Source organism: Panthera pardus, unplaced genomic scaffold (genome assembly GCF_024362965.1).
Source record: "Panthera pardus isolate Hobbes unplaced genomic scaffold, ASM2436296v1 HiC_scaffold_8, whole genome shotgun sequence".
Lineage (NCBI taxonomy): Eukaryota > Metazoa > Chordata > Mammalia > Carnivora > Felidae > Panthera > Panthera pardus.
Window position 1 is genome coordinate 144,355,873 of NW_026527013.1, and position 24,515 is coordinate 144,380,387.

General features: G+C 46.3%; 1 protein-coding gene across 3 annotated transcripts; it reads left to right on the forward strand.

Annotated features, from left to right (window-relative positions):
- The first annotated feature begins 3,652 nt into the window (after nt 1-3,652).
- Nucleotides 3,653-19,314, forward strand: GARIN1B (golgi associated RAB2 interactor 1B). 3 transcript variants are annotated; one of them, XM_053897407.1, is made up of 8 exons: nt 3,657-4,100; nt 4,541-4,933; nt 6,019-6,203; nt 7,295-7,547; nt 11,835-11,956; nt 14,599-14,642; nt 17,784-17,951; nt 18,708-19,314. In XM_053897407.1, exons 2-8 carry the CDS (start codon nt 4,685-4,687, stop codon nt 18,719-18,721), a joined length of 1,035 nt encoding a protein of 344 aa, XP_053753382.1. In that variant the 5' UTR covers nt 3,657-4,100; nt 4,541-4,684; the 3' UTR covers nt 18,722-19,314. The 3 variants fall into 3 exon arrangements, with proteins under 3 accessions (XP_019308209.2, XP_053753382.1, XP_019308211.2); XM_019452666.2 differs by having other exon boundaries at nt 3,660-4,100; nt 14,605-14,642; XM_019452664.2 differs by lacking the exons at nt 14,599-14,642; nt 18,708-19,314 and having other exon boundaries at nt 3,653-4,100; nt 17,784-17,926.
- Nucleotides 19,315-24,515: the final 5,201 nt, after the last annotated feature.

A 24,515-nucleotide genomic window follows, 5' to 3' on the forward strand; every position in this document is an offset into this window, starting at 1 on the left:
CATCCTTTCTCCTCAACATCCTTTTATTTCGTCCCGTTGCCTTATGGCATCTAAGGAGGCTGAAGTCTAAAGCCAGTCTCATTTTATTCCCCTTGGTAGAACGTCTGCTTCTTCTATGCAGATATCTGTAGCAGGATGCTTTTGTTTTGCCTAAATTTAGGAACTTCACAAGGGCTATGTTGGTCTCAATGGTTTCTTTATTCAGTTTACCTGGAATATAGTAAATCCTGTCTGTTTGCCAAATTGTTTTTTGTTTGTTTGTTTGTTTGTTTGTTTGTTTCAGAAATGGCTTTTTCTTTTATGGTTTTGACTACTTTTTCAGTTTCATTCGTTCCCTCTTCATCAGGGAATCTAGCTGTATGTTGGATCGACATAAATGTCTTACATAACTATCGTTTTCTTTCCATTTCCTTGTTGCTTGCCCTTCTTTATTGTGCTCTGTGTGAAAGTCTCAGGCCTTTTATCCACGTCACTGACTTGGTTTGCTGTCATGTCCCCTCCATTTCTTGTGGCTTCTAATGTGACTGTCAGACACTGAGTGGGTTTTTCTTCTGTTTTCCCCTTAACTCATCGAATCCTGTCTTCATCTCATTTTGGCATCTGATTTTGTTTTTGTTTGTTTGTTTGTTTGTTTCATAGGGACTATACAGTCCCTTGAGAGTACAGAAAAGATTCTCGTCAAAAGCTTTATTCTGTTTCCTGGAATCGTTTTTCTCCTGATAACTATTCTTCCAATGTATTTTCCTGTGGACATTCTTTGGGAAAGAAGAGTAATATCGTACATAGATCCCATGGTAGCTTGTCATTAAGAAATAGTGACTATTTTAATTTAAAAAAAAAAAAACACTTTTACCTGAATCCATCAGCCCTTTAGATGTAAACTCTATTTCACAGAAAAGATAGTAACTAGAAAAGCAAACTAAACACAAGGAAGTAACCAGACAAATCTAGAAGGTGGGATTTTCTGTAGGACAACTGCCTCGATTGTTTAGGAGGAGTCCTAAAAAAGAGACTGTCTAGATTACGCTAAACTTAAGGGGGATGTGTGGTCCTGGATTCAATGCTGATTTCGATAAATCAGTCATAAGAATAATTGGAGTTAAATGGAGGAGTTTTAATATGGCCTAGAAATTAGAGGAGATGAGATAAAAGGATACTGAAACACAAAGGCAGAAAGTGTTGGCTAAATGATACAGGTTATAAAAAAGTCATAAAACCATTTTCAGAGTACAATCTCTCTCTCTCTCTCTCTCTCTCTCTCTCTCTCTCTCTCACACACACACACACACACACACGCACACACAGACACCCAAGGTTGTTGCAGTGATGTTCTCTGGGAAGTAAGAAAATGCTGTTTGTTTTTTAAACTTGTCTCTGTTTTCTGATGTTCTACAAGCACATGTGCTGCTTATGTAATAGTTTTCTTTTTAAAATAGTGACACAAATTTAAACGGGACATATTTACCATGAAGATAATAAAGCTTATGCTTCAGGACCCTTTGTTCACATGGAAACTTCTGAGGCCCTAGGAGGGCTCTGAGCAGTTTGTGTCATACTTTTGTGGGGACTTTTTATTTTGTCTTTTATGTTTTAGAAATGTTTTACTGTGGGAAATATACATGAAACTTACCATTTTAGGTGTAGGGTTCAGTGGCATTAGGTACATCCCCACTGTTTGTACAGCCATCACCACCATCCGTCTCCAGAACTTTGTCATCTTCCCAAACTAAAATTCTGTACCCATTAAACAGTAACTCCCTATTGTCCTGTCCCTCCAGTATTTTTATTTTTAAGTGTCTCCAAAATTATATAATCTTTAAGCTCCACAGAACCCAGGTCCAGCCCCAAATGACCGCCAGATATCCTGGTCACTCCTGAGCAAGCTTTGAAATGATACATGACATGACCAAGTGATTTTAGCCTCAAGCCAAAGGACTATCAACATTGGCAAGAAGACTCTCACCAGAGTGCTCATTACCAAAGGTGCCCAAAGCAGCAATTGTGGCGGCATCGACACCCCTGCATACACAGGAAGACAAGAGCCATGAGTTTCTCATGTTCTTGGGATATATATTTATACAACCTTCCTCCCTAGAAGTGACAAGTTTGTCATTCCTAAGATCCTAACTTCCTGCGAATTAACCCTATCGTCTTCATTGCTTAGAATTAGTGGTAAAGAGTACCATTATGTCCTGTAAAATTGGTCCAGAAGAGTAGATAGGAGTTTTATATAGTTGTATCAGCAAGTTTTAAGCCCAGCTCAATGTGACAGAACACCCAAATTTATTTCTCTCATCCATAAGGAAGTCTGGAGGTACGCAGTCCAGGACTGGTATGGCAGTTTTATGATCATCAAGGAATTGGAGCCCTTTTATATTGCTGTGCTACCGTCCTTACAATGCCACTTCATGGCCCAATGGGGCTGCCAAGCTCTAACCATCAAGTCTGTATTCCAGCCAGGAGGAACAACATAAGGAGTGAAGAGAGCACTCCCCTTCCTACAAGGTTTCCTCATAGCAGTTGAACCTTGAGCTCACATCTCTGTCACTAGAACATAATCACATGGCCTTACCTAGCTGTAAAGGAGACCAGGAAATGTAATTTTTATTCCAGATATGTGCCCAACTAAAAATCAAGCATTCCATTAATAAAGAAATGGAGATAATGGATACTGGGAAAGGCAAGTAAGCATGTTCCAAATGGATTTTAAAAAGTTTCAGTGTGCTACTTTGGAGGGTTCGATAGGGGCAAATAGGAAAAGTAGACATCTTTTTTTTTTTTTTAACGTTTCTCTATTTTGAGAGAGAGAGTGCATGTGGAAGGGGCGGGGGGTGGGGGGAGAGAGAATCCCAAGCAGGCTCCACACTGCCAGCATGGAGCCTGATGTGGGGCTCGAACTCACGAACCGTGAGATCACCACCTGAGCTAAAACCAAGAGTCAGACGCTCAATCGACTGAGCCACCCTGGCGCCCCTGGAAGGGTAGACGTCTTAAAGACATTTTATCATTGCTTGGCACTTTGTTTAGAGCCGAAAGCTCACTTTCTCACAATTAGCTTTCTAGGCTGGGTCCTAAAGTCTCTTCCACATACCACAGAAGTGGACTCAACAGGCTTGTACAGAAAAGAGAAAAAGTCACCTTCCCAGCTGAAGGGGACTTTTGGATGTCTCAATGGCCAAATATATCCAAGCCATGTATCTAGGCCAATAAGTTTTACTGTTGTGGGTAAGCTTTAACTTATATCGGTGTGTTAATTGCCATCCCATTTGTACTGCGTGTTGTTCCTAGGGAAATGTAAACCACAGGATGGGGTCTCTTGGCCCCGTCCTTACAGAATGTTCCATGGAGGACATTTTTCCCACATGATAAGCAAGAGAAAATGAGGAACGTGAATACGGAAGTTGCTTTACCAACCTAGGAGCTGTTTCAGGTGCTTGAACAGGTGCATAACAGAAGTGACCAGGTGAGGGGCTGATGGAATCAGATCAGGAAAGCCTCATGACCTTTCAGCCATCTCTCAGACTTGACAATGAATACAAAAATAAATCGCTCTGCTTGTACGTCACGTATATTGGTTGTCAAATTGTTTTTCTTTTTTAAAAACACTTTTTTTAAGTTTATTTTTGAGAGAGAGCAAGCATGAGCAGGGAGAGAGGGAGCACAGAATATGAGGCAGGCTCCATCGAGGCTCCGAGCTGTCAGCACAGAGCCCAACGTGGGGCTCAAACTCACAAACTGTGAGATCATGACCTGAGCCGAAGTTGGACGCTTAACCGACCGAGCCACCCAGGTGCCCCATCAAATTGCTTTTCTAAATTGATCATATTTGATTTTGATGGATAATACGTCATTTAGTAAATTCTGGAACTTTGTCCAAATTAGAATACAATTTCTCCCTGAAGTGGACTTGGACAACGGTCAACCTGCTGGGTTCTTTGCCCTTGACCTAGCCACCGCAGGATATGGGCTCTCGCACCTTCTGGCTCCAGGATGAGGAACGCTGTCGCTCTCCGAGAAGGGGAATGGCTTGTTGATTCAGCAGAAACGCCCATCCCAGCTCTATTCCTCTCAGCTGGCACCCTCACAAAGCCAGCCTCTGGGTAAGAAACTGATTACTTCTTCAGTTTTACCTCCTAAGGAAAATAAGGCCTGTAGAAGTAACCACCCAGCCGTAGCAGAGCACGGAGCCCAGCAATTCCTTCTAAAACGGAACGGGCTCCTGCAGATAAACCAGGGCATGTGTGCTCCCGCATCGTGCAATGCTCTGAAGGGCTGGGTTTTAAATAGACACCGGCCCTTAAAACTGATCGCGGGCAGGTTGCATTAGGAGTAAGAGAGGGTTGACAGGCAGGGAGGAAAATGCCCTCCCAACAGCCTTCCTTCCTTCCTTGCTTTCTACCTGGCTCACCACTTGCTCAGCAAGTTCTGGGGGCACTGTGTCCCCGGTTCCAACAGGGGCTGGGGAGCGTGAGGGCATAAACAAGCCGTGAAAGCGCTCTGGAGGAAAAGGGAGGCTCCTCTGCGTTTCCCTTTCCTGCAGGCCTGCCCTGGTTTTTTCATGATGTCATCCATTCATCATTGTGAGCTGATTGGCGGTCCCAGGCCTTGGCCAGCTGCCCAAGGCCAGGAGGGAAGAGAGAGGTACCAGGACAAACTTGCGGTAGGCCCCTGAGCATGTGCGGAAATGTTGTCATCAGTTCCACAGAGAAAGACTCAGTGGAAATCAAAGAAGACAGTACAAGTCACGAGATCCTATCCAATCTTCCCCTCCCTGAATGTCTGGGAAGAAGTCAGGGGCCTCTTGCCTGTGGATGGGGAGCCAAACCCTGGAGTGGGCCTGGGTGTGGAGGAGGGATTGCTCTGCCAGATGGTTCATTCTCCAGAATTCAACCTATTTCCTGACTCAGTGGTGTTTGAAAGCAACTTTGTCCAGGTACTCTTGGGTCGTGCAGAATGGCACTCCTTGATTCTTCTAGACCTGTTCCCAAGGCGTGACTGGGAGAGTCTGTCCCTGGGACTGGCGTGGAGTGAGAACTGAGGTAAGGAGAAGTCAGTGGGCCTGGAATGCATCTGACCCTGACGTTGCAGAGCCCCAGACAAGGCTTCTTCTGGAGACGCTTGTCATCGTGGGGGAAGAGGTCAGGTGTTCTCTGCTCTGAGTAGAGGATCTGGTATCCGAATCCCTCAATTTGCTTCCCCCTCCAGGCTGTCAGCCCAAAGACATGAACAAAGAGGCAGTGAAATGAGCTGCCCTTTGAGGGTTTGTGACAGAAATGCTGACTGGTGAAAGAACAGCAGCTGGGCAGCCGGAGAGACCAGGGCTCAGAATCTGCTCTCTCATCAGGAGGTGTCATTGTGCAAGTGACCGGCGCACCCTGAATCCCAGTTTCCTGTCTTGTAAAAGGGGTTGGACCAACCTGGTTATTACACGCAAACACAGGAAGCAAAGGCCTAAGTACGAGGGCGCTCGGTGCATTTTTGTTTCCTTGCCTGGGTTCTCCTCAGGCCAGCTAGAACCCAGAATAAACAGACCTTGGGATTGCACGGACCTTATGGTTCAGGGAAAGGAGATTATAGGGCCCCTCAAAAAAGGGCCTATAGACAAACCTGTCTAAGAAAATCCAGGAAACTGTGGGGGAGGGGTCACAGAAATGCAACACATGTCCAGGAACTCCGGGATTATGGTCCTTATAGGCGTTTAACCAATATAGGTTAAAACAGTGGTTCTCAGCAAGCATTGATTTCGCACCCCCCCCCCCAACACCAGGGGGCATTTGGTAACATCTGGAGATATTTTTGATGGTCACAACTCGGGTGGGGAAGGGATCGCTGCTGGCGTCTAGTAGGTAGAGGCCGAGGATGCTGCTAAACATCCCCAGAGCACAGGAGACCCCTCTCCCCCAAACAAAGAATTATCCAGCCCGAAGTGCATAGTGCCAGGGTTGGGAAACCCTCAGCTAAAATACACTGCTCCTTCTGCCAAACGCTCAGGGCTGTGCCCACGGGACTGCTTTGCAGGTCAAAAAGGGCAGGAACTGGATAGACATCTACAAAGCCTCCAACACTATGGCCGTTGGGGTGACCTCCTCCGTGCCCTGCCTGCCCCTTCCCAATATCCTCCTCATGGCTAGTGTCAAATGGCACCAGGGACAGAGCCAGACATGGAACAGACCATCTAAAGCCCCAAACATCATCCTGAAGAGGTAAGCAACACAGAGGGGAACAGAAGAGGAGTAGGGCGAGGGGCAGACCCAGAGCGGGAGGCTGCTTTGGGACTCAACTCAAGATGGGGAGAAGCAGAGAAGTCATTGGCAGTGATGTTAATTTTTTAGGTGACGGTAGCCCAAGCCCGGGTGCACTGCGAGCATCAAGGCTAAGGGGTGGGGGGCAAAGGGAAGTGTTCTGTGGCCGGTAATGAGAAGCGAGTCAACAGCCCACTTCCCTTCTTGCTGCACTCACCGCGCTGAATTCATAGGAAATCTCTCCGCCTTGGGCCGAGCGGCAAGGAAGCACTGAGGTCCAGCAAATGGAGCACCGTTTGGGAGAACACGGGTTCTAGTCTTTGGTATCCAACCGACTCCAATAATTTTTGAGTCACAGGTTATTTGCTGCCTCTCAATGTTCCTGCTAGTAAAATGAGCGGAACTAAGTCTCACTTAGAACCGTAACATACAGGGACATCACACCCCTCTGGGATGAAACAGGTCTATGTGATGTTTGGACCTCTCCAAGTAATCTGTAGGATATCTCAAGAATCCCTAGATCTTCCCAGAAATCCAGGTAAACGCTTGATGTCTCCCTGTTGACTCAGTGACAAACCTCGCCTTTATGCTCTGCGTGGGGCGATAGCCAGCCCCCTGAACTTTAGCCCCATTGCGAAGAGTAGTTGAAGCATTAGGGTCGATGAATGTGCCAACTCTGTGGCAGAGGAGGGAAGTCCCCTGCATGCTGTCAAGGAGGAAACTAAAAACCCTCTGACCCCAGCCACCTTACTCCAGGGCTGTCTCTCTCAAGCAGGACCCCAGGGAACACCGGCGTGAGAATCACGGCAGATTTCAGGGCCACACCCCAGACCTGCTGAATCTGAGTTTCGGGGGCTATCTTCGGGCGTCTTCATTTTAATCAAGCTCCCCAGCTTGATCTCTCCAAAGTGGGAGCACCACTGGGCCAAACCCTCTCTCTCCTACCCCCCCAAAGCCTCAGTCCTGTGGGAGACGCTCCTCATTTTAACGAAGAGAGGGTTGGCTCAGAAGCAATAGGGGTCGCCCATGTGTGTCTTCCCTTGTGGCTTTAGGATACTCCCCCTGAAGTTTGTGGAGCTCGAGGTCTGTGACCGGCTTCAACGCATCCTGCGGTTGAGGACAGTCACTGAGAAGATCTACTACCTAAGGCTCCACCCTGACCATCCAGAGACTGTCTTCCACTTCTGGATCCGACTGGTTCAGATTCTGCAGAAGGGCCTGTCCATCACCACCAAAGACCCTAGGATTCTTGTCACTCACTGTCTGGTCCCCAAGAACAGCTGCAGCCCCTCGGGAGACTCGAACGTAAGTGGGCACCAGAGCTGGCCTGTGGAGTTTAGGTGAGCTGGTATGTGAGGGTGATCCCTGCCTTAGGCCTTTGCTAATCAGCTTTATTGAGGTAGAGTCTACAGTCTATACTACAGGGATACTTCATCACCCTAAAAATGTCCTTGCTCCCATTTTCAGTCATTCACATGTTCCCATTTCCTGCCCTAGGCAGCCATTGACCGGTATTCAGTCTCTATAAATCCATAGTTCTTGGACATTTCATATATATGGAACCCTACACTCTATAGTCTTTTGTGTCTGGCTTCTTTCACTTAGCGTGATGTTTTTCAGGCCCATCTGCGTTGTAGCATGAGGCCAACTCTGGCAGAGTCAGACTATCAGTATTTTCACTGCTGAGTCGCATCCCACGGTACAGATATAACCACATTTTGTATGTCCGTTCATCAGTGGGTAGACATGAGGATTTTGTCCAGATTTTGACTATTATGAATGATGCCGATATGAACATTTGTGTCGAAGCGTTTGCGTAGACGTGTGTTTGATGTGTCTGGGATACGTTCCGAGGAATACAACAGCTGGGTCATATATTTATGTGACTTAAAAGTAAGTTTCTATTTAGCTTTTCAAAAAACTGACGAACTGTTTTTCAAAATGGCTGCACCATTTTACATTCCCATCAGCGATGCATGAAAGTCTCAATTTCTCCGCATCCTCACCGACATTGGTGTTATCTAAGTTTTTTAGTAAGGCCATTCTAGTGGATGTATGGTGGTTTTCATTTGGGTTTCCTGAATAGCTAATGATCTTGAGAGAGTTTCTCATGGGCTTATTAGTCATTTATGTATCTTCTTTGGTGAAGTGTCTATTCAAGTCTTTTGCCCATTTTTAAATTGTGTTTTGTCTTCTTGTTGAGTCGTTAGAGTTCTTTGTGTATTCTAGATATAAATCCTTTATCAGACATATGTCTTGTAAATATTTTCTCCCAGTCTGTAAATTTCTTTTTCGTTTTCTTAACGGCGTCCTTTGTGTAGCAGAAGTGTTTAACTTTGATGAACTTCAATTTATCAATTTTTTCTTTTATGGATCAGGCTTTTGATGTTGTAGCTAAGACTTTTTTGTTCAGCCCAAAGTCACAAAGATTTAATCTATGGTAAGAAATATTTACTAAAGGTACTACAGTAATAGCTCAGTCACTTGCAATCATACGTTGCTGTTTTAACGTGTATCCATTTTTGAGAGACAGAGCACGAGCTGAGGAGGGGCAAAGAGAGAGGGGAATAGAGGATCTGAAGCAGGCTCCACACTGAAAGCAGAGAGCCTGACACAGGCTCAAACTCATGAACCAGGAGATCATAACCTGAGCCAAAGTCGGACACTTAACTGAGCCACCCAGGTGCCCCTAATCTATCTTTACTTATAGAAGTTTTATAGATATAGCTCTTCTATTTAGGTCTATAACCTATTTTGAATTACTATTTGTGTATGGTGTGAGGTAAGAATCTAAGTACTTTTTTTTTTTTTTTTTTTTTAACATGTGGATACACAATTGTCCCAGCACCATTTGTTGAAAAGACTATCCTTTCTCCATTGAATTGTCCCGGCAGCTTTCTTGAAAATAAATTGACCATAAATTTAAGGATTTACCTCTGGGTCCTTAATTGAGAGTTCTACTGATCTTCTGTTTGCTTATTCTTAGGCCAATACCACATTGTCTTGATTAATTTAACTTTATACTACATTTTGAAATTGGGTGATGTATATTTTCCAAATTTTTTTCTCTTCCAAATTATTTTGGCTATTCTAGATCTTTTGTACTTCCATATAAATTTTAGGATCAGCTTGTCAATTTCTGCAAAACAGCCTGCAGAATTTTTACAAGAGCATGTTGAATTTACATATTAACTTGGAGCCAATTACCATCTTATCGATATTGAGCCTTCCAGTACATGAATATGAAATGTCTTTCCATTTATTTTGATCTTCTTTAATTTCTCTTAATGTTTTTGTACCTTTCAGTAACATGTTTGCATCCTTCATTGATAGTATACAGATATACAATTGATTTTTGTGTATTAATCTTGTTCATTAGATATAGCAGGTTTTATGGATTCCTTGGGATTTTCTACACACACATATACACACACATACACACACACGTGTCATTTGCAGGCAAAGACAGTTTTACCTCATTTCTAGTCAGGATCCATTGGTTCATTGCCTTACCCGGAATCTTCAGTGCAATGTTTGTTAGAAGTGGCAAAAGTAGGGACACCTGGGTACCTCAGTCAGTTAAGCATCTGACTCTTGATCTCAACTCAGTCCTTGATCTCAGGGTTGTGAGTGCCAGGCCTGCATTGGGCTTCACACTGGGCTTGAAACCTACTTGGCTTGTTCCTGATCTTAGGAAAAAACATTCAGCCTTCCGTTAAGTATGATGCTCATTATGAGATTTTGGTTGCTGCCCTTTATCAGGTTGAGGAAGTTCCCTTCTATTCCCCGTTTATGGAGAGTTTTTACCATGAATGGGTATTGGATTATGTCAAATGCTTTTTCTGCAGCTTCTGAGATGACCACGTGGTTTGTCCTTTATTCTATTAATACAGTGTCTTGCATTACTTGAGTTTTAGATGTTAGACCAACCTCATGTTCCTGCAATAAATTCCACTTGGTCATGGTGTGTATAATCCTTTCTCAATGTTATTGGATTTGGTTTATTAGCATCTTTTTAAAATGTTGATTTTTATTTATTTTGCGAGAGAGAGAGAGAGCGAGCATGAGCAGGGGAGGGGCAGAGAGAGAGAATCCCAAGCAGGCTCCCCGTTGTCAACGCAGAGCCCAACATGGGGCTCGATTGCTCAAGATTATGACCTGAGCCTAAATCAAGAGTCAGACGCTTAACCAACTGAGTCACCCAGGCACCCCGGTTTTTGTTAAGGATTTTTACATCTATGTTCGTTAGCGATACGGGTCTGTAGTTTTCTTGGGACACCTTTGTGATACTCTGGCTTTGGTCTTAGGGTACTATCAGCCTCATTGAATGCTTTTGGAAGTGTTCTCTCTCCCATCTATTTTCTGAGTTTGTGAATAATTGGTATTACCACTTCTTTAAATATTTGATAGAATTCACCAGTGAAGCCACCTGGGCATTGCCCCAGGCCTTAAGATGTGACATAAGACCAATTTGAGCTGGAACATAAACTCTTTGAAGGCAGGGGTTTTTCTCTGTCTTCTTAGCACGATCCCTAGTGTGTGGCACACAGCTGACATCTAATACATACTGAATGAACGAATGAACAAATGAACGTGAGGAGTACGAACAGCTAGAGTGCCTTTGGGGACATCACTGGCAGCAAGAAAGAGGGCAGTTTGACCCTCGTGTAAAAAGCAGCTCAAAATGGGATTTTTCTTAGAGAAATTAATTTTTAAACCATTCATTAAATTCTTACAACAGGTATTTGATTCCCTCTACATTTAAATATAAAAACAAGTAGCAAGGGACACCTGGGTGGCTCAGTCGGTTAAGTGTCCAACTTCGACTCAGGTCATGATCTCACGGTTCATGAGTTCGAGCCCTACATTGGGCTCTGTGCTGACAGCTCAGAGCCTGGAGCCTGTTTCAGATTCTGTGTCTCCCTCTCTCTCTGCCCCTCCCCTGTTCATGCTCTGTCTCTCTCTGTCTCAAAAATAAATAAACGTTAAAAAATTAAAAAAAAAAAAAAAGAATAGATTATTGGGGAGCCTGGGTGACTCAGTTGGCTAAGCATCCCACTTCAGCTCAGGTCACACACGATCTCACAATTCATGAGTTCAGGCCCCGCATCCCGCTCTGCACTGACAGTGCGGAGCTTGCTTGGGATTCTCTATTTCTCTCTTTCTCTGCCCCTCCCCTACTCTGTCTCGCAAAATAAATAAATAAACTAAAAAAAAAAAAATAGATTATATACCAAGCACTAGGTGTAAGTGATGAATCACTAAATTCTACTCCTGAAAACAATATTACACTGTGTGTGAACTAACTCGAACTTAAATAAAAATTTGAAGGAGAAAAAGATGAAAAAGATTATCTACTAAATGATGTCTAAAGTTTTCAATGACTATAGTATCCTTAAGGCACCAAAGGATATTTACAAGAATATAGGGAGTATAAACAGATACGGCCTCAGAATTGCCTCTCTGAGCAGCTGACACGGCAGCCCAGTCGAACAGTTTAAGCCCCAACACTCTCAGGTCTGGACCACGATTAGGAAAATGCAGACACCCTAAGGCGTTAACCACCTGGCTTTGCTTTTTTTCTCCATCTAGTTAGTACAGAAGAAACCCCAAGCCTCCCAGCCCAGCGAGAGCCTCATGCAGCTGATGGCTAAGGGGGAAAGTGAAGCACTCTCTCAGATTTTTGCCGACTTGCACCAGCCCCGCCAGTTAAGGTACGTGACTTAAACTGGGCCAGTCTGACACCCCTTCTGTGGCCCAGATGGCCTGGGCCATGAGATCCAGAAACCAAATAACTTGGGAAAGGAGCAGAGGGAGGAGCGTGGAACGCTGCACTCAGTACCCAGGCTTTACCCTTGACTAGGGCCAACCTTTTGCCAGTTCTCTTTGCCTCATTCTCCTCCACACAGCAAGCACTGTAGGCTTGACTCCAGAGGAGGAATGTTATAAAAAAATAAAAAGTAACTCTTCAATGATAAGAATACATTAGTAGCACAGGTGGGACAGCAAAACCTTGTTTTGAATCCAGTTCCTAGTTCTACAGAGAAATAACTAAAACATTGTTTCAAACGTTATCTACTCATTGAGTTCGCCTGGCCTCTGCTGGGATTCAGGGAGCCTCTGTGGTTGTTTTCTAAATGTATAATCTGTTCTGGAAAACTCCGTGGTCCAGGCCCATCTTATCCATGCCTGAGGAAACGTCCCTGTGTTGTGCAGGTGACTTAGGATGTAGTCTTAAGATTGGTTGACGTGAGACAGGCGTTGAGGGCACTTAGATCACAGGGTACCACGAGCAGAGCACAAAGATAACGTGGGAACCGGTGTCCTAGAGAACCGAAATCAGTTGCTAAATGTCACTAGAAGAGAAAAATGACGTTTTAGAAGATTTTTGCCACAACAGGGACCAGCAACTCAGAGACACAACAGAAAAAAAAAGAGGCTTTTTTCCTGAGTGCTGGGGGTAAACCAGTAGAGTTGGAGGGAATAATCTCTTACGGTGATTAAGAGCTCGTGCAGCCCTGGGCACAAGTCACTGCTCTGACCGTGAGCCCTTGGGCACATTGTTTCATTTTTCTGGTCCTAAATTTTCAGATCTGCAAAATGGAAACTATGATAGTGCCAACCTCATCCAGATATTGTAAGATTAAATGAGCTCATACACATCAGTACTTGGCAGGGTCCTTAGCAGATTTAGAGGCAGACATAAGGAGATTCTCAATATTAACTTGTATCATTAACTTGGGCTGGAAGCTGTAAAGTATTAACACAAGAAAAAAACTTGTTAGTTGCCCACTGCTAAAGAATTTATACTGGAGGTTGTCAGGCTGTGTATCATACAGAGATCTGTAGTTAAGAAATTTCTAGGTAAAATGTAGCATTGCTGAGCTGGTGACCCCTGGACTCTAATAGAGCAAGATAGATTGAAACAACTTTATGACTGTCTCAAAATGTTAAATCATGGATTTTTTTCTTTTTTCGCGGAAGGATAGCTTTTGTTTATATTCATGGCCGCAATTCAGTCGCATGGCCATACCCAACTACAGGGGAGCTGGGAAACGCACTCATCATTGTGCATAGAGTACATAATCATGTGCCTAATACAAAATTAGATGCTCTGTCCCTGAGGGAGAAGGGAAGAAGGGATACTAGGGGTCTATTGGCCAATTCTGGCACAGGCAGCTTTTAATATTTCCAGAAGGTCAGAGCAGTGTAGGAGCATTAGGCACTAACCAGATAAAGGGTGGAGAATGCTGTGCAGGTTAAGGGGACAAACAAGGTTCCGTCCTGAGGAAGAGACTTGGTGAGTTCGGAGAAGGAAGGGCCAGTGGGGAAGCAGCGGTGGCAGAAGGACCTAAGTACAAGTGGGCAGGGTCTGGGGCACCTGGGTGGCTCAGTCGGTTAAACATCCGACTTTGGCTCAGGTCATGATCTCACGGTTCGTGGGTTTGAGTCCCGCGTCGGGCTCTGGGCTGACAGCTCAGAGCCTGGAGCCTGCTTCTGATTCTGTGTCTCCCTCTCTCTCCACCCCTCCCCTGCTCACGCTCTGTCTCTGTCTGTCAAAAATAAATAAATGTAAAACAAAACAAAGCAAAACAAAAAACAAGTGGGCAGGGGCCGAGCGTTTGCTGGGAAGCCATGTGAATGAATTTAGACTTCAGTGTAATGGGAGCCTTAGCCTCATTTTAAACTGGGAAGTGATGTGATCCAATTTACATTTTGGAAAGGTCATGCTGGCTGTTCAGTGACAGTTGGTTTGAAGAGAGGGAGAGTAAGTGTGGAGAGACCAGCCAGGAAGCCGGGGCAACCTAGTCTGGCTTGTCATGTCCCAAATGGATCAGAGAGATGTGAGAAATAGGGGGAAATGACTTCTGGCTGCACTGTTATCTCAACCATTTCTTTGTGCAGGCATTTGGTTTCTTCTCTTTAATTTCCCAGGACGAGGCCCCGAGTGATGATTTTTCTCCTCATTCAGGCAGGTTCTAGTCTGGTTGCAATTATATCAGTTTTTGCACATTGGCAACAACAAGCAACTCACAGCAAATAAAAATAAATGGCTGAGACAAAGGACCAAACAGATGGAGTCACACCCATTCCTCCTCAGCAGAATCAGCGGCATGGATTCTGCTCCCCGTCCCAGCTCCCCTCCCTCCTCTCCCTTCCCTATTTTTTCTTCTGGTACTTTAACATGCGTCACACCCACCCAGTGTAGCCACAGCTGGCCTTTTTCATATTTATATCTGCCTCTCAAGCTTTGGCATCAAGCAAAATAGAACCAGAGACAAGATTTGAAATGAGAGTTTCATGCTCTGTTCTTTTCCTTTTGACCTTCATTTCCTTGATCCTGAAATGGCTGGAGTTCCAGGAGCAGCAAAAAGACACAGACCAAAAGGGACAGCCCAGGTAACGGAGGGCACGGGGCGCCCATTTCTTGGAGAACTTTCTGCTCCACAGGTGTAGGAATAAGTTCCCCCTCCAGCTCCCCACCCCAGCTTTCCTGGATCTCTGTCTTCCTTCCGTACCTTAGTGTGAGTTCCTCTAGGCTCTTTGGCCACCAGAGTCAAGTTGGCAGCAAATCTTACCAATTTCTTCCTTTGAAGTGTTTCTCCATATTCTTCAGTTCTACTCCCGCGGGTTCTCCCCTAGTCCACCTGGTCAGCTCATGCCTGGCCTGCCATCATTTTCCACTAGTGCGTTCATTTCCTCATTCAGAAACACGCAGCGGGCACTTGGTAAGCGCCAAACACTGTCGAAGGCTTCCGATCACAATGAAGAAAGAGACACGGTACCCCCCTGGAAAGCGTTTATAATTTGGTGGAGTCAGATGGGTAAATCCTGAAGTCACAAAAACTCTATTTCTAGGCAACATTCAAAACTCACCCCTGGGGTCCCTCACTCCTCCCAGGAAGCTGCTCAGGAAGGCGGGGGTCTGAGCTGAGTCAGGGAGAATGAGTACAAGCAGGGCTGGCCGAAGCGGAAGAGGCAGGGCATGCTAAGAGGAGACAGAGTCTGTGTGAGAGAGCACGACACATTCTGGAAACAGCAGCCGGTTCCCCATGAATTTCCAGGTTCTAGTTTACCCCAGATCCACTCGTTTTGGCATGCATGACCCTGCATAAACTTCCCCTCTTACCCATCTCACCCGATCACTTTCTCCCCCTCAAATAGAAGCCCCGTCCGTGCCTCGTCTTCTCCAGCCCAAATCTGCTCCAGTCAAGCCTTGGCTATGCTTCTCTAAGCCTTATTCATCCCGTCTGCTCCACCCTAAATCCTACCTGTCCTTCTGGATAAATCTTTCCTTAGTCATAACCTCTCTTACATCATTCCCTAATTGCTACATAGGCTTAAGTCTTTTTTTTTTTTTTTTAACATTTAATTATTATTGAGAGACAGAGTGTGAGCATGGGAGGGGCACAGAGAGGAGGAGACATAGAATCTGAAGCAGGTTCCAGGCTCTGAGCTGTCAGCACAGAGCCTGATGCAGGGATTGAATTCACAAACTGAGATCATGACCCGAGCCGAAGTCAGACGGTTAACCGACTGGAGCCACCCAGGCACCCCAACATAGGCTTAAGTCTTATCTCTTCAACCAACATTCATTCTTTTCATGCCTCTAAATTATTTAGCTGCTGTGGCAAGCACAGGGCTAAGAACACAATAGGGCTTCCATAAGTATCTGTGTACCGTACCACTAATAAATTATGCCTCCACATTGGCTCAGAAGGCAACCGGAATATCATAGTTAGGAATTTAGAGGAGCGTGTAGATCCCAGAGAAGCTCTAACAACTTTCGTCCAAACCAGGGATTACAACTCAAACGTCTGGAGAGTCTAGGTGTCATATAAGAAATGGTTGACTTACGGGGCACCTGGGTGGCTCAGTCGGTTAAGCGTCCGCTCAGTCGGTTAAGCGTCCGACTTCGGCTCAGGTCCTGATCCTCACAGCTTGTGAGTTTGAGCCCCGCGTCGGGCTCTGCGCTGACAACTCAGAGCCTGGAGCCTGCTTCTGATTCTGTGGGTTTCTCTCTCTGCCCCTCCCCTGCTCACATCCTCTCTCTCTCTTTCTCTCTCAAAAATAAATAAACAGTAAAAAAATTTTTTTTTGAGAAATGGTTGACTTATCTCTCAACTCCACTGTAAGTTAAACAACAGCTGGGCTGACACCTGGAGGTCAGCACTGAGGAGGCAATAGGACATGGCAGGGACAGTGACAATGACAAAGTGAAGGTTTCAGTGGAGCCTTTAATTGTCACCATGCTGGAACACAGATCTGGTGTTGCCAGATACCCTGAGTTTTCAAGAAAAGCCCCAAATCTGGATTTTTATGTGACCCTGCCCCATAAAAATGCTAAAGCACAGCATAGGCTGACAGTGGGTAAACTAAAGGTATCTGCAGACCAGATTCAGCCTGGAGGCTGCCAGTTCACAGCCCCTATTCTAAATGGTGAGTAGAGCTGGCCCACGTTTTCCCCAAGGCTAAGAATGCTGTCTCCTGTCACATGACAGATAATACAACGGTGATGCATTGTATTGAATGTTTTCACACTTACATTCAATCACACACCTACGCTCAAAACATACCCCATGGGATTATGGTTGAGGAAGACAGAATATTTCAGTTTCAGAGTCAGAGGATATGTGTGCCATGGGAACTACCACTCCCGAGCCGTCCCAAGGCTGTTTTCGATGAATTATCCTAGGATGTCCTCAGGACCCTTCTCTTTCCTTGAAACTGAAGAACCGTCTTTCCTCCCCTCCGTGGGCCAGGTACCATACCCTTTGCGTTTGGAAGGATAGTCACACTTCAGCCTCCTGGAACTTCTGGATGAAAAGAAGGAGAGAGCTACATTGGGAAAAACCAGCGTCCCAAAGCTTACCTGTGTGGCTGAACCTTTCAACTCCCCATCGGTGTGGGTGGTGGGGCGTATTGCGGGGCTTCCCAAGCTATCACGTGCGAATAGTCCCCGGGGAATCTTGTTAAAAATGCAGATTCCGAGTCAGTAGATCCGGGTGGGCCCGAGACTGTGCATGCTCCCGGGTGATGGCAAAGCTGCTGGGCTGCAAGCCACCCTTTGAGTGGCTGAAGCCAAGTGGACCAACAGGCTCTGGCCTAAGGCCATCTGGGTTCCAGGCCATTGCCAGTTCAGCTAGCTGAATCTCCTGGGGGAAATTCACTCAATGATCCTCTCCAAGCCACATGGGTTCTCTCCTTTTACTGGCACTGTCTTGTCCAAATGGTAGGATGGTTAAAACATGGGCTCTGTTGCCTAGCTTTGAATTCTGGCTTTGAATTCTGGATCTGACTCCTCATTACATGACCATAGGTATGCAAGTTAACCTCGCGGGGCCTCAGATTCCTAGGAAAATGGAGACTAGAGCAGCACTGACCTCTCGGGGTTGTTGTGAAGATTAAAAGAGCATTAATACATGGGTTTGTTTGGAACCATATCTGGCCCATAATAAGCACCCTACACGTGTTGGCCATAACCCGTGAGACTGCTCTGTGAATTAAAGTACAAACAAATGCATTCCCTTTTTGACCTAGAGAAAGATACTGCCAGTGAAGACAGCATCCCTTGTACCCGAGACCTCAGCTGGAGGGACTCGTTCACTTATGGAGAGTGGGAAAGAGAGAACCCCTCGGGTCCACAGCCCCTTTCACTCCTCAGCACCCTGGCAGCCTCCACGGGGCCACAGCTGTCCCCACTCATAGGTAAGGTGATGGGACTAATCTGACCGCCTTCGTGGGACAGGCCTAGGGTTCCACCTCAGGCCTGGGGTCAGGTCCTAGGATCCTGGGGGTGATTCCAGGAGGCCGTGAGTGGGAGTGGGGGTGCCAGCCAAAGGCAAGTCCACAATCTTTGTTTCCGCCCTGTTCTCTACCTCCAACTGGGCTGAGCGGAAACCCTAAATGTGGCAGTTGCAAAGCCCGCGGAGGCCCCTGGGAATTCCCGCAAGTGGTCCTGAAGGGACAGAGACCAGGACATCACAGTTGCGGCTAGCCCTGTTTTCTCCCCCGCTGTGCGGGGGGAGTGCCTCTGGGGCTCTTCCCCCGAGGGAGTGGGAAGCTGGCTCTCCCTTTGCCTTTCCAGAGCTCTCGGGGAGCCCCAACCTTCTGCAGAGAGTGAGAAGGAGCAAGGCCAAAACGGGTGGGGTGGAGGTGATACTTCTCTGGAGCCCAGCTCTTATCTTTCCCATGTTCCAAGGCTCGTCCATCCATCCATATATTCATTTGGCAAATATTCATTAAGTACTTCCCATGTGTCTCTGCTTGACCAGAGATGATCCCCAAAGAAGGGGGGAGTGGTTTGTGTTTCCTCAAGTCAAATATTATTAATAAAGCACTAACTCTTACAAGTACTTGTTATTAATAGTTGACAATTTAAAAAATAGCATATCTACATGCCCATAGAAGAGCTTTTTAGGCAAGCTGTTGCTCATTGGACATGTTTCTCTCCTACACTAACAGGAAATTGTATTTGAACCACCCTTTCATTCTGGGGAGAATCTATGCAGTCCTCACCAATGCCACTCTGCAGCCTTCAGCTTTCTGAGGGACTCTATCTGGATGTGGAGGAGGAGAAAGCTGCAACTAAGGAAACACTAGAATCATCTCACGCTGATAGCACAGCCTTTCCTTGGAGAACCACTTGCGAGCACGGCTCCGGGTGAGAAGCATTATTCCTGCATCGTTCTAGTATGTAACTCCACGTACTCGGGGTCCGCACCGCCACCTGTCACCACACCTAGCCTCCATCCCACCACCAGAGCGAGCACAAGAAGACATGCTCTCAGAAGGGCCAGGGCCAAGAGGTGGAGAGAAGGAAGGAAAGGGAAGCAGGACCGGAGGAGACGTGGAAGAGACCAAAGGGGAGGCGAAGAGAGGGGGTGGAGGGAGGAAGTCCGAGAAGAGGGGAGATCTCGCGGCGAGGCGGTAACAGAAGCAAACAGAGGGACCTGAAAAAGAAGCTGGAGAGGATAAGAGAAGAAACACACCACTGAGAGATGCCTCACCAAGCTTCTATTTATCTAATTTAAAACTTGAAAGTAAGGCCATAAACCAAAAGAGAAATGTCTTTTCTCCTCTGTCCAGATTACTCGGGGTAAATAGGAGGGGCCAGAAACTCATTCCAGCCAAGAGCCTCTCCTTAAGTTTCCTTTTTTTTTGCCAGTTTTTGTTGGTGGTGGTGGTGGTGGTGGTCATCATCGTCGTCGTTGTCCCTCTTTTCTGATGCAAGCTTTGCACCTCCTTCCTTAGGACCTGCTAGCCTAGCCTTGGCGATTCAAGTGAAGGTTTGGGGTTGAGACTGCAGTTTCCTGCAGGAGGCAGTGTAAGTGTGTGAGGTGGGGGGAATTTCTCTTTTTGTGGTCAAACTTTCTAAGTTTGCTGTTGTGCCTCAGTCCTATTAGCACCAGCCCAATTTCTTTTGCATATGACACCCCCATGCAACGTCGACATACCTCGTTCGTGCTTATTAAACTAGCGATTCCGCGGAGAGGAGGTACAGCCTCAAAGCATGGGGAAGTCAGAGGTTCCAGGGTCAAAGCAAAGGTAAAGTCAGAGGTTCACAAATCATAGGTCAAGGGAGACACAAAGGAGTGTCTGTCAGCTGGCCGATGGACTGGCCTCTTTGTTTAAAAGGTACAATATTTCATATTCAGTAAAAAACAGGCTATGAGCGTTTCCAAAAAGCTGCCCAGACTTCCAAGTGGAAAACTTTTTTCAGGTGTCTTGCTTTGTTTTAAGATATTCTAGGAAGGTCTTCTCCTTCACTGGAGTAATTTTCAGATTGAAATGGTCGGAGGGCTAAAAAGTCAGTTCCTGGATCACCACCGCTCTTTCCAATTGTTTTGTCCTAATTCTTGGTGATTTCAATATCCACCCAGATGATTCCCCCCCCATGCCCTGGTCACTGTTCCTTGAGCTGCCGCCCAGTAATCCCGCCCACTACCCTCATCGGCCCCTGACTCCCATGATTCTATCCTGGAGTCTGTCATTAATGACTGCACCCCTCCCCCATTACTCCCACTCTCCACCTCCACTGCCTCCCCTCTTTCCCTGAGTCCAATAATCCTTCCACCCACCACAATCTTCTGCTCCTTCTGGGTTTCCACGTTTCCTCACCCTCCTCGTGTCCTCATTTCCCTCCCCTCCAGCTTAGATTTCATATTCCATATTCAGCGTGCACCCTCAACACCTTGTGTCTCTTCCACTTTATTTTATTCACTTGGCTAAGTCCACTTCTGCCAACTCCGTGCTCCCATCATGCTGCAAAACTTGCTTGGAGAAAACCATGGGACATACCCGCCAGTCTTACCTCCAAGTCGTCACCTCAAGTCTCAGGAGGGTCCTTAATGTTGCCCAGAGATCATACTACGCGTCCCTGATCTGTTGTGACTGCTGAATGGCTACTTCATACCTCTTGCCTCACACACACACCCCCAGTGCCTTCGGATGACCCAGCTTCCTTTTTATTTATTGTTTTATTAAAAAAAAATGTTTTGTTTTTTTTTTAATTTTTTTTTTCAACGTTTTTAATTTATTTTTGGGACAGAGAGAGACAGAGCATGAACGGGGGAGGGGCAGAGAGAGAGGGAGACACAGAATCGGAAACAGGCTCCAGGCTCCAAGCCATCAGCCCAGAGCCCGACGCGGGGCTCGAACTCACGGACCGCGAGATCGTGACCTGGCTGAAGTCGGACGCTTAACCGACTGCACCACCCAGGCGCCCCTAAAAAAAAATGTTTTATGTTTATTTATTTTTGAGAGGGAGAGAGACAGAGCACAAGCGGGGGAGGGGCAGAGAGAGAGGGAGATGCAGAATCTCAGCCCCAGGCCCTGAGCTGTCAGTGCAGAGCCCCGAGTGGGGGCTTGAACCCACAGACTATGAGATTATGACCTGAGCTGAAGTCAGACGCTTAACGACTGAGCCACCCAGGTGCCCCTCCTTTTTTTTTTTTTAAAGTTTATTTATTTATGTTGAGAGAGAGCGAAAACCAGAGGGGGTGGGGGGCAGAGAGAAAGGCAGACAGAGGACCCATGTGCTCACAGCAGAGAGCCCGATGTGGGGCTCAAACTCACGAACCGTGAGATCATGATCTGAGCCCAAGTCGGACGCTTAAGCGACTCAGGTACCCAGGCACCCCTCAGCTTCCTTTTTCACCGAGAACATAGTAGCTAGCAACTGAAAGAGAACTCCAAGCTCTCATGACCACGTCCACCACTTACCAGGCACCAGACCCGTAGATCTAGTTTCTTTCCTTGTGACTATGGAAGAACTGTCTGAGTTCTAAGCAAAGTTCAACTCTTCCCCTTCAGTACTAGATCCTATCCCATCTCTTCTACCCAAGGACACTCCTCCGGCAATTCTCCCTTTTTCTTACATCAGTTTTATCCTTGCTCCTAGATCCTTCCCAACAGCAATAAACTGGTATTGCTTGTAGAAGAAAATAAAACAAAACCTCTCTCGGTCCCTCTCCCCCTCTGCTCCAATTTTCTCTACCCCTCTAAAGCAAACTCCTTGAAAGGGTCTCCAATTTCTTGCTTCCTATTCTGTCCTGAATCCCTCTAGTAGGTTTTTGAACCCACTTCCCCACCAAACCTGCCCCCCCTATTGCTCAAGTCAGTGGCTAATCTGTCCTCATGTTACTGTTACCAGCATGTGACATATGTAACTACTCCTTTCTCTTTGAAATGCTTTCTTCACTTGGCTTCTAGAACACTGTATTCTCTTGGCTTTCCTCCTTCACTGACTTTACTTCTCAGTTTCCTTTGCTGATTCGTTCTCATCAACACCCTTATACCATCTCCAAAGCAAGATCTATGGTTGCATATCACACGTAAACCAATGACTCCCAAGTTTGTATCTCTAGTCCAGATCACGGTGGCTTGTTTCTAATCTCACCCTCTTCAGCCAAATGTAGCCTCGTGAAACTCAGATCACGTCATTTTTCTGCAAAACCTTCCAATGTCTTCCCATCTGCATCAGTTAAGGAAACGCTAGCTCTGTAAGAGATAAATTCTAATATGTCAGTGGCATAAAATAGCCAATAGAAGTTTATTTCTCAGAAAAAGCCCCCAAATGGCGTCCCTGTTCAGTAAGCAGGTTTTTTTTTTTTTAAGTTTATTTTGAGAGAGAGAGCACGTGAGCAAGCATGAGTGGGGGAGGGGCAGAGAAAGAGGGAGAGAGAGAATCCCAGCAGGCTCCGCACTGTCAGCGCAGAGCCCAATGCGGGGCCCGAACCCATGACCGGAGCCAAAACCATGAGTCAGATGCTTAACCAACTGAGCCACCCAGGCGCCCTCCGTGAGCGATTGTTTAACAAGAACCTGGGCTCCTTCCATCTTGCGACGGCCCATCTGCAATACACGGCTTCTAGGGTTGCCACAGAAAGAGAAAGAACTTGGGAGAATGGCATGCGGCAGGTTTGTACGGCGAGGACTAAAAAGCAGACATCGTACCTGCTACTTTGCCTTTGGCCAGATCTGAGTGACCTGTGCACACTGCAGCCTAGCTGTGTCCACAGAAGGAAGAGGAAAGAGTCTGGTAAATAGCCAGTTCAGCCACAGGAAAAGGGAAAGTCCTTCCAATAGCCTAAAAGGCTCTACATGGTGTCCCTCTCCTCCTCACCGCTGTCTCTCCTGTTACCTCCTCTCCGACCTCATTTTCTCCACTCTCCTTGATTACCACAGTCCAGCCAAACTGGCTCCTGGCTGCTTCTCAAACACTCCAAGCATGCTTCAGGTCAGGGCCTTTTACTCTTGTTCCCTTTTCCTGGAATGTTCCTCCACCACCTTCGGATGTTCACTTAGATGTCCCTCTATGAGCCTTCCCTGGCCACTCTTTCTAAGATTACAACGCCACTCTGGATAGTCCCAGCACTCTCTTCTCTCCTTTCCTGCCTTATTTTCTTCCTTGGCACCTATCACTACCTCCCACTCTATATATTTTGCTTTTTTACCTGGATTATTAGCTACGTACCAGAACACAAGCCCCGTGAGAGAGTTTGGTCTATTTTGTCTGTTGCTGTCTCCCAGTGCCTAGAACAGCGTCTGGCACACGGGAAACAATACATTTATTTGTGGAGTAAATGCTTAGTGGCACCATGTGGGCAGAACGGGGAATGCCTCAAGAACATCAGCCTTTTGAGGTTGACATCACACCTGCCGTCAACATTCCCTCAGTGCTTCTCTCAGAGACAGAATCCAGGGCTAATGGGCTTTGGGTGCAGGTAAGGTGGCATGTCTTGTGTGCGTCACCCCTTGCGTCCTCTTCCTCCTCCACCTACTTTCTAACTCTGGGGCTCCCTCGAAGCTCGATGTGCGTTCTTCTCCTCGGAAAGCTCACTTGTTCTCATGGCTCCCTCAGCTGCCTCCTGGCCAATGACCCTTCTAAGGATCTCCTCCAGCCTATCGGCTCTCTCTCTTTAGGTGTTCTGCCATCGTCTTAGATTTCCCATGTCTTGAGCTCAACTCATTTCTCTTCCACCTACCTAGCTCCTTCTCCCTGTTTCCTATGACTAAAACTTTACATTTCTGGGTGCTTCTTCATTTCTGTCATCTCAGCAGTCACTGGGTCCAGGACTTGTTATTTCCACTTTAAGAACCTTTCTCGTATGTAAGAGTTCTTTTCTACTTTCCTTGCTCTGCCTACGCAAAGCCCTTACCCACGGGGATCTCAGGGTTGCAGGGCCCCATCCCCGGCAGAGTCCCATTACCTTACCCACCTTCCTCTAGAACACTTCCGAGATGGGCTCTCCCACTGGTCTGCAGTTCCGTGAGGGCAGGGGCCATGTCCTATCCATTGTGGATTTACCAGCACCTGACTTCAAGGAGTCACTTTTTAAAGTTTTTAAATTACTTCCTGATGCAGTCCGTTCTGTAGTTAATCCCGATTAGGAGATATTCCTCCTAGAAAGAACCACTTTCAATCGTCTACCTCCCACACAGGTGCAAGCTTAGAAACCTTCAGAAGACCGACAATTCCTACTGCCTTCAGCTCAGGCTCCTCAGATTAAGACTCTGCATTACTTTGAGAAACTTATATCTGTGTTCTCTCCTCATCTTCATGCCCTTCCCCCACCTTTTTTACACCTCTCATCCCCAACCTGGCATGAAAATTTACCTGCTCCTCGGTTCCCCACTTGCCCTTGTTCCTGTTACTGCTGTTGCTGAGTATTTGCATTCAAGAATTCCTTAGTCCAAAAAAAAAAAACAAATAAAAAATTCCTTAGTCCAGCCTGAGCCACACCTTCTTAGGAAGACCTCTCGGGCTAC

Coding starts and splice junctions, on each gene's coding strand:
- GARIN1B (XM_053897407.1), top strand. CDS start 4,685: ATGTTGTCATCAGTTCCACAGAGAAAGACTCAGTGGAAATCAAAGAAG. Junction 6,204..7,294: donor CCAAACATCATCCTGAAGAG/GTAAGCAACACA, acceptor TTGTGGCTTTAG/GATACTCCCCCTGAAGTTTG. Junction 11,957..14,598: donor CACCAGCCCCGCCAGTTAAG/GTACGTGACTTA, acceptor AAATGGCTGGAG/TTCCAGGAGCAGCAAAAAGA.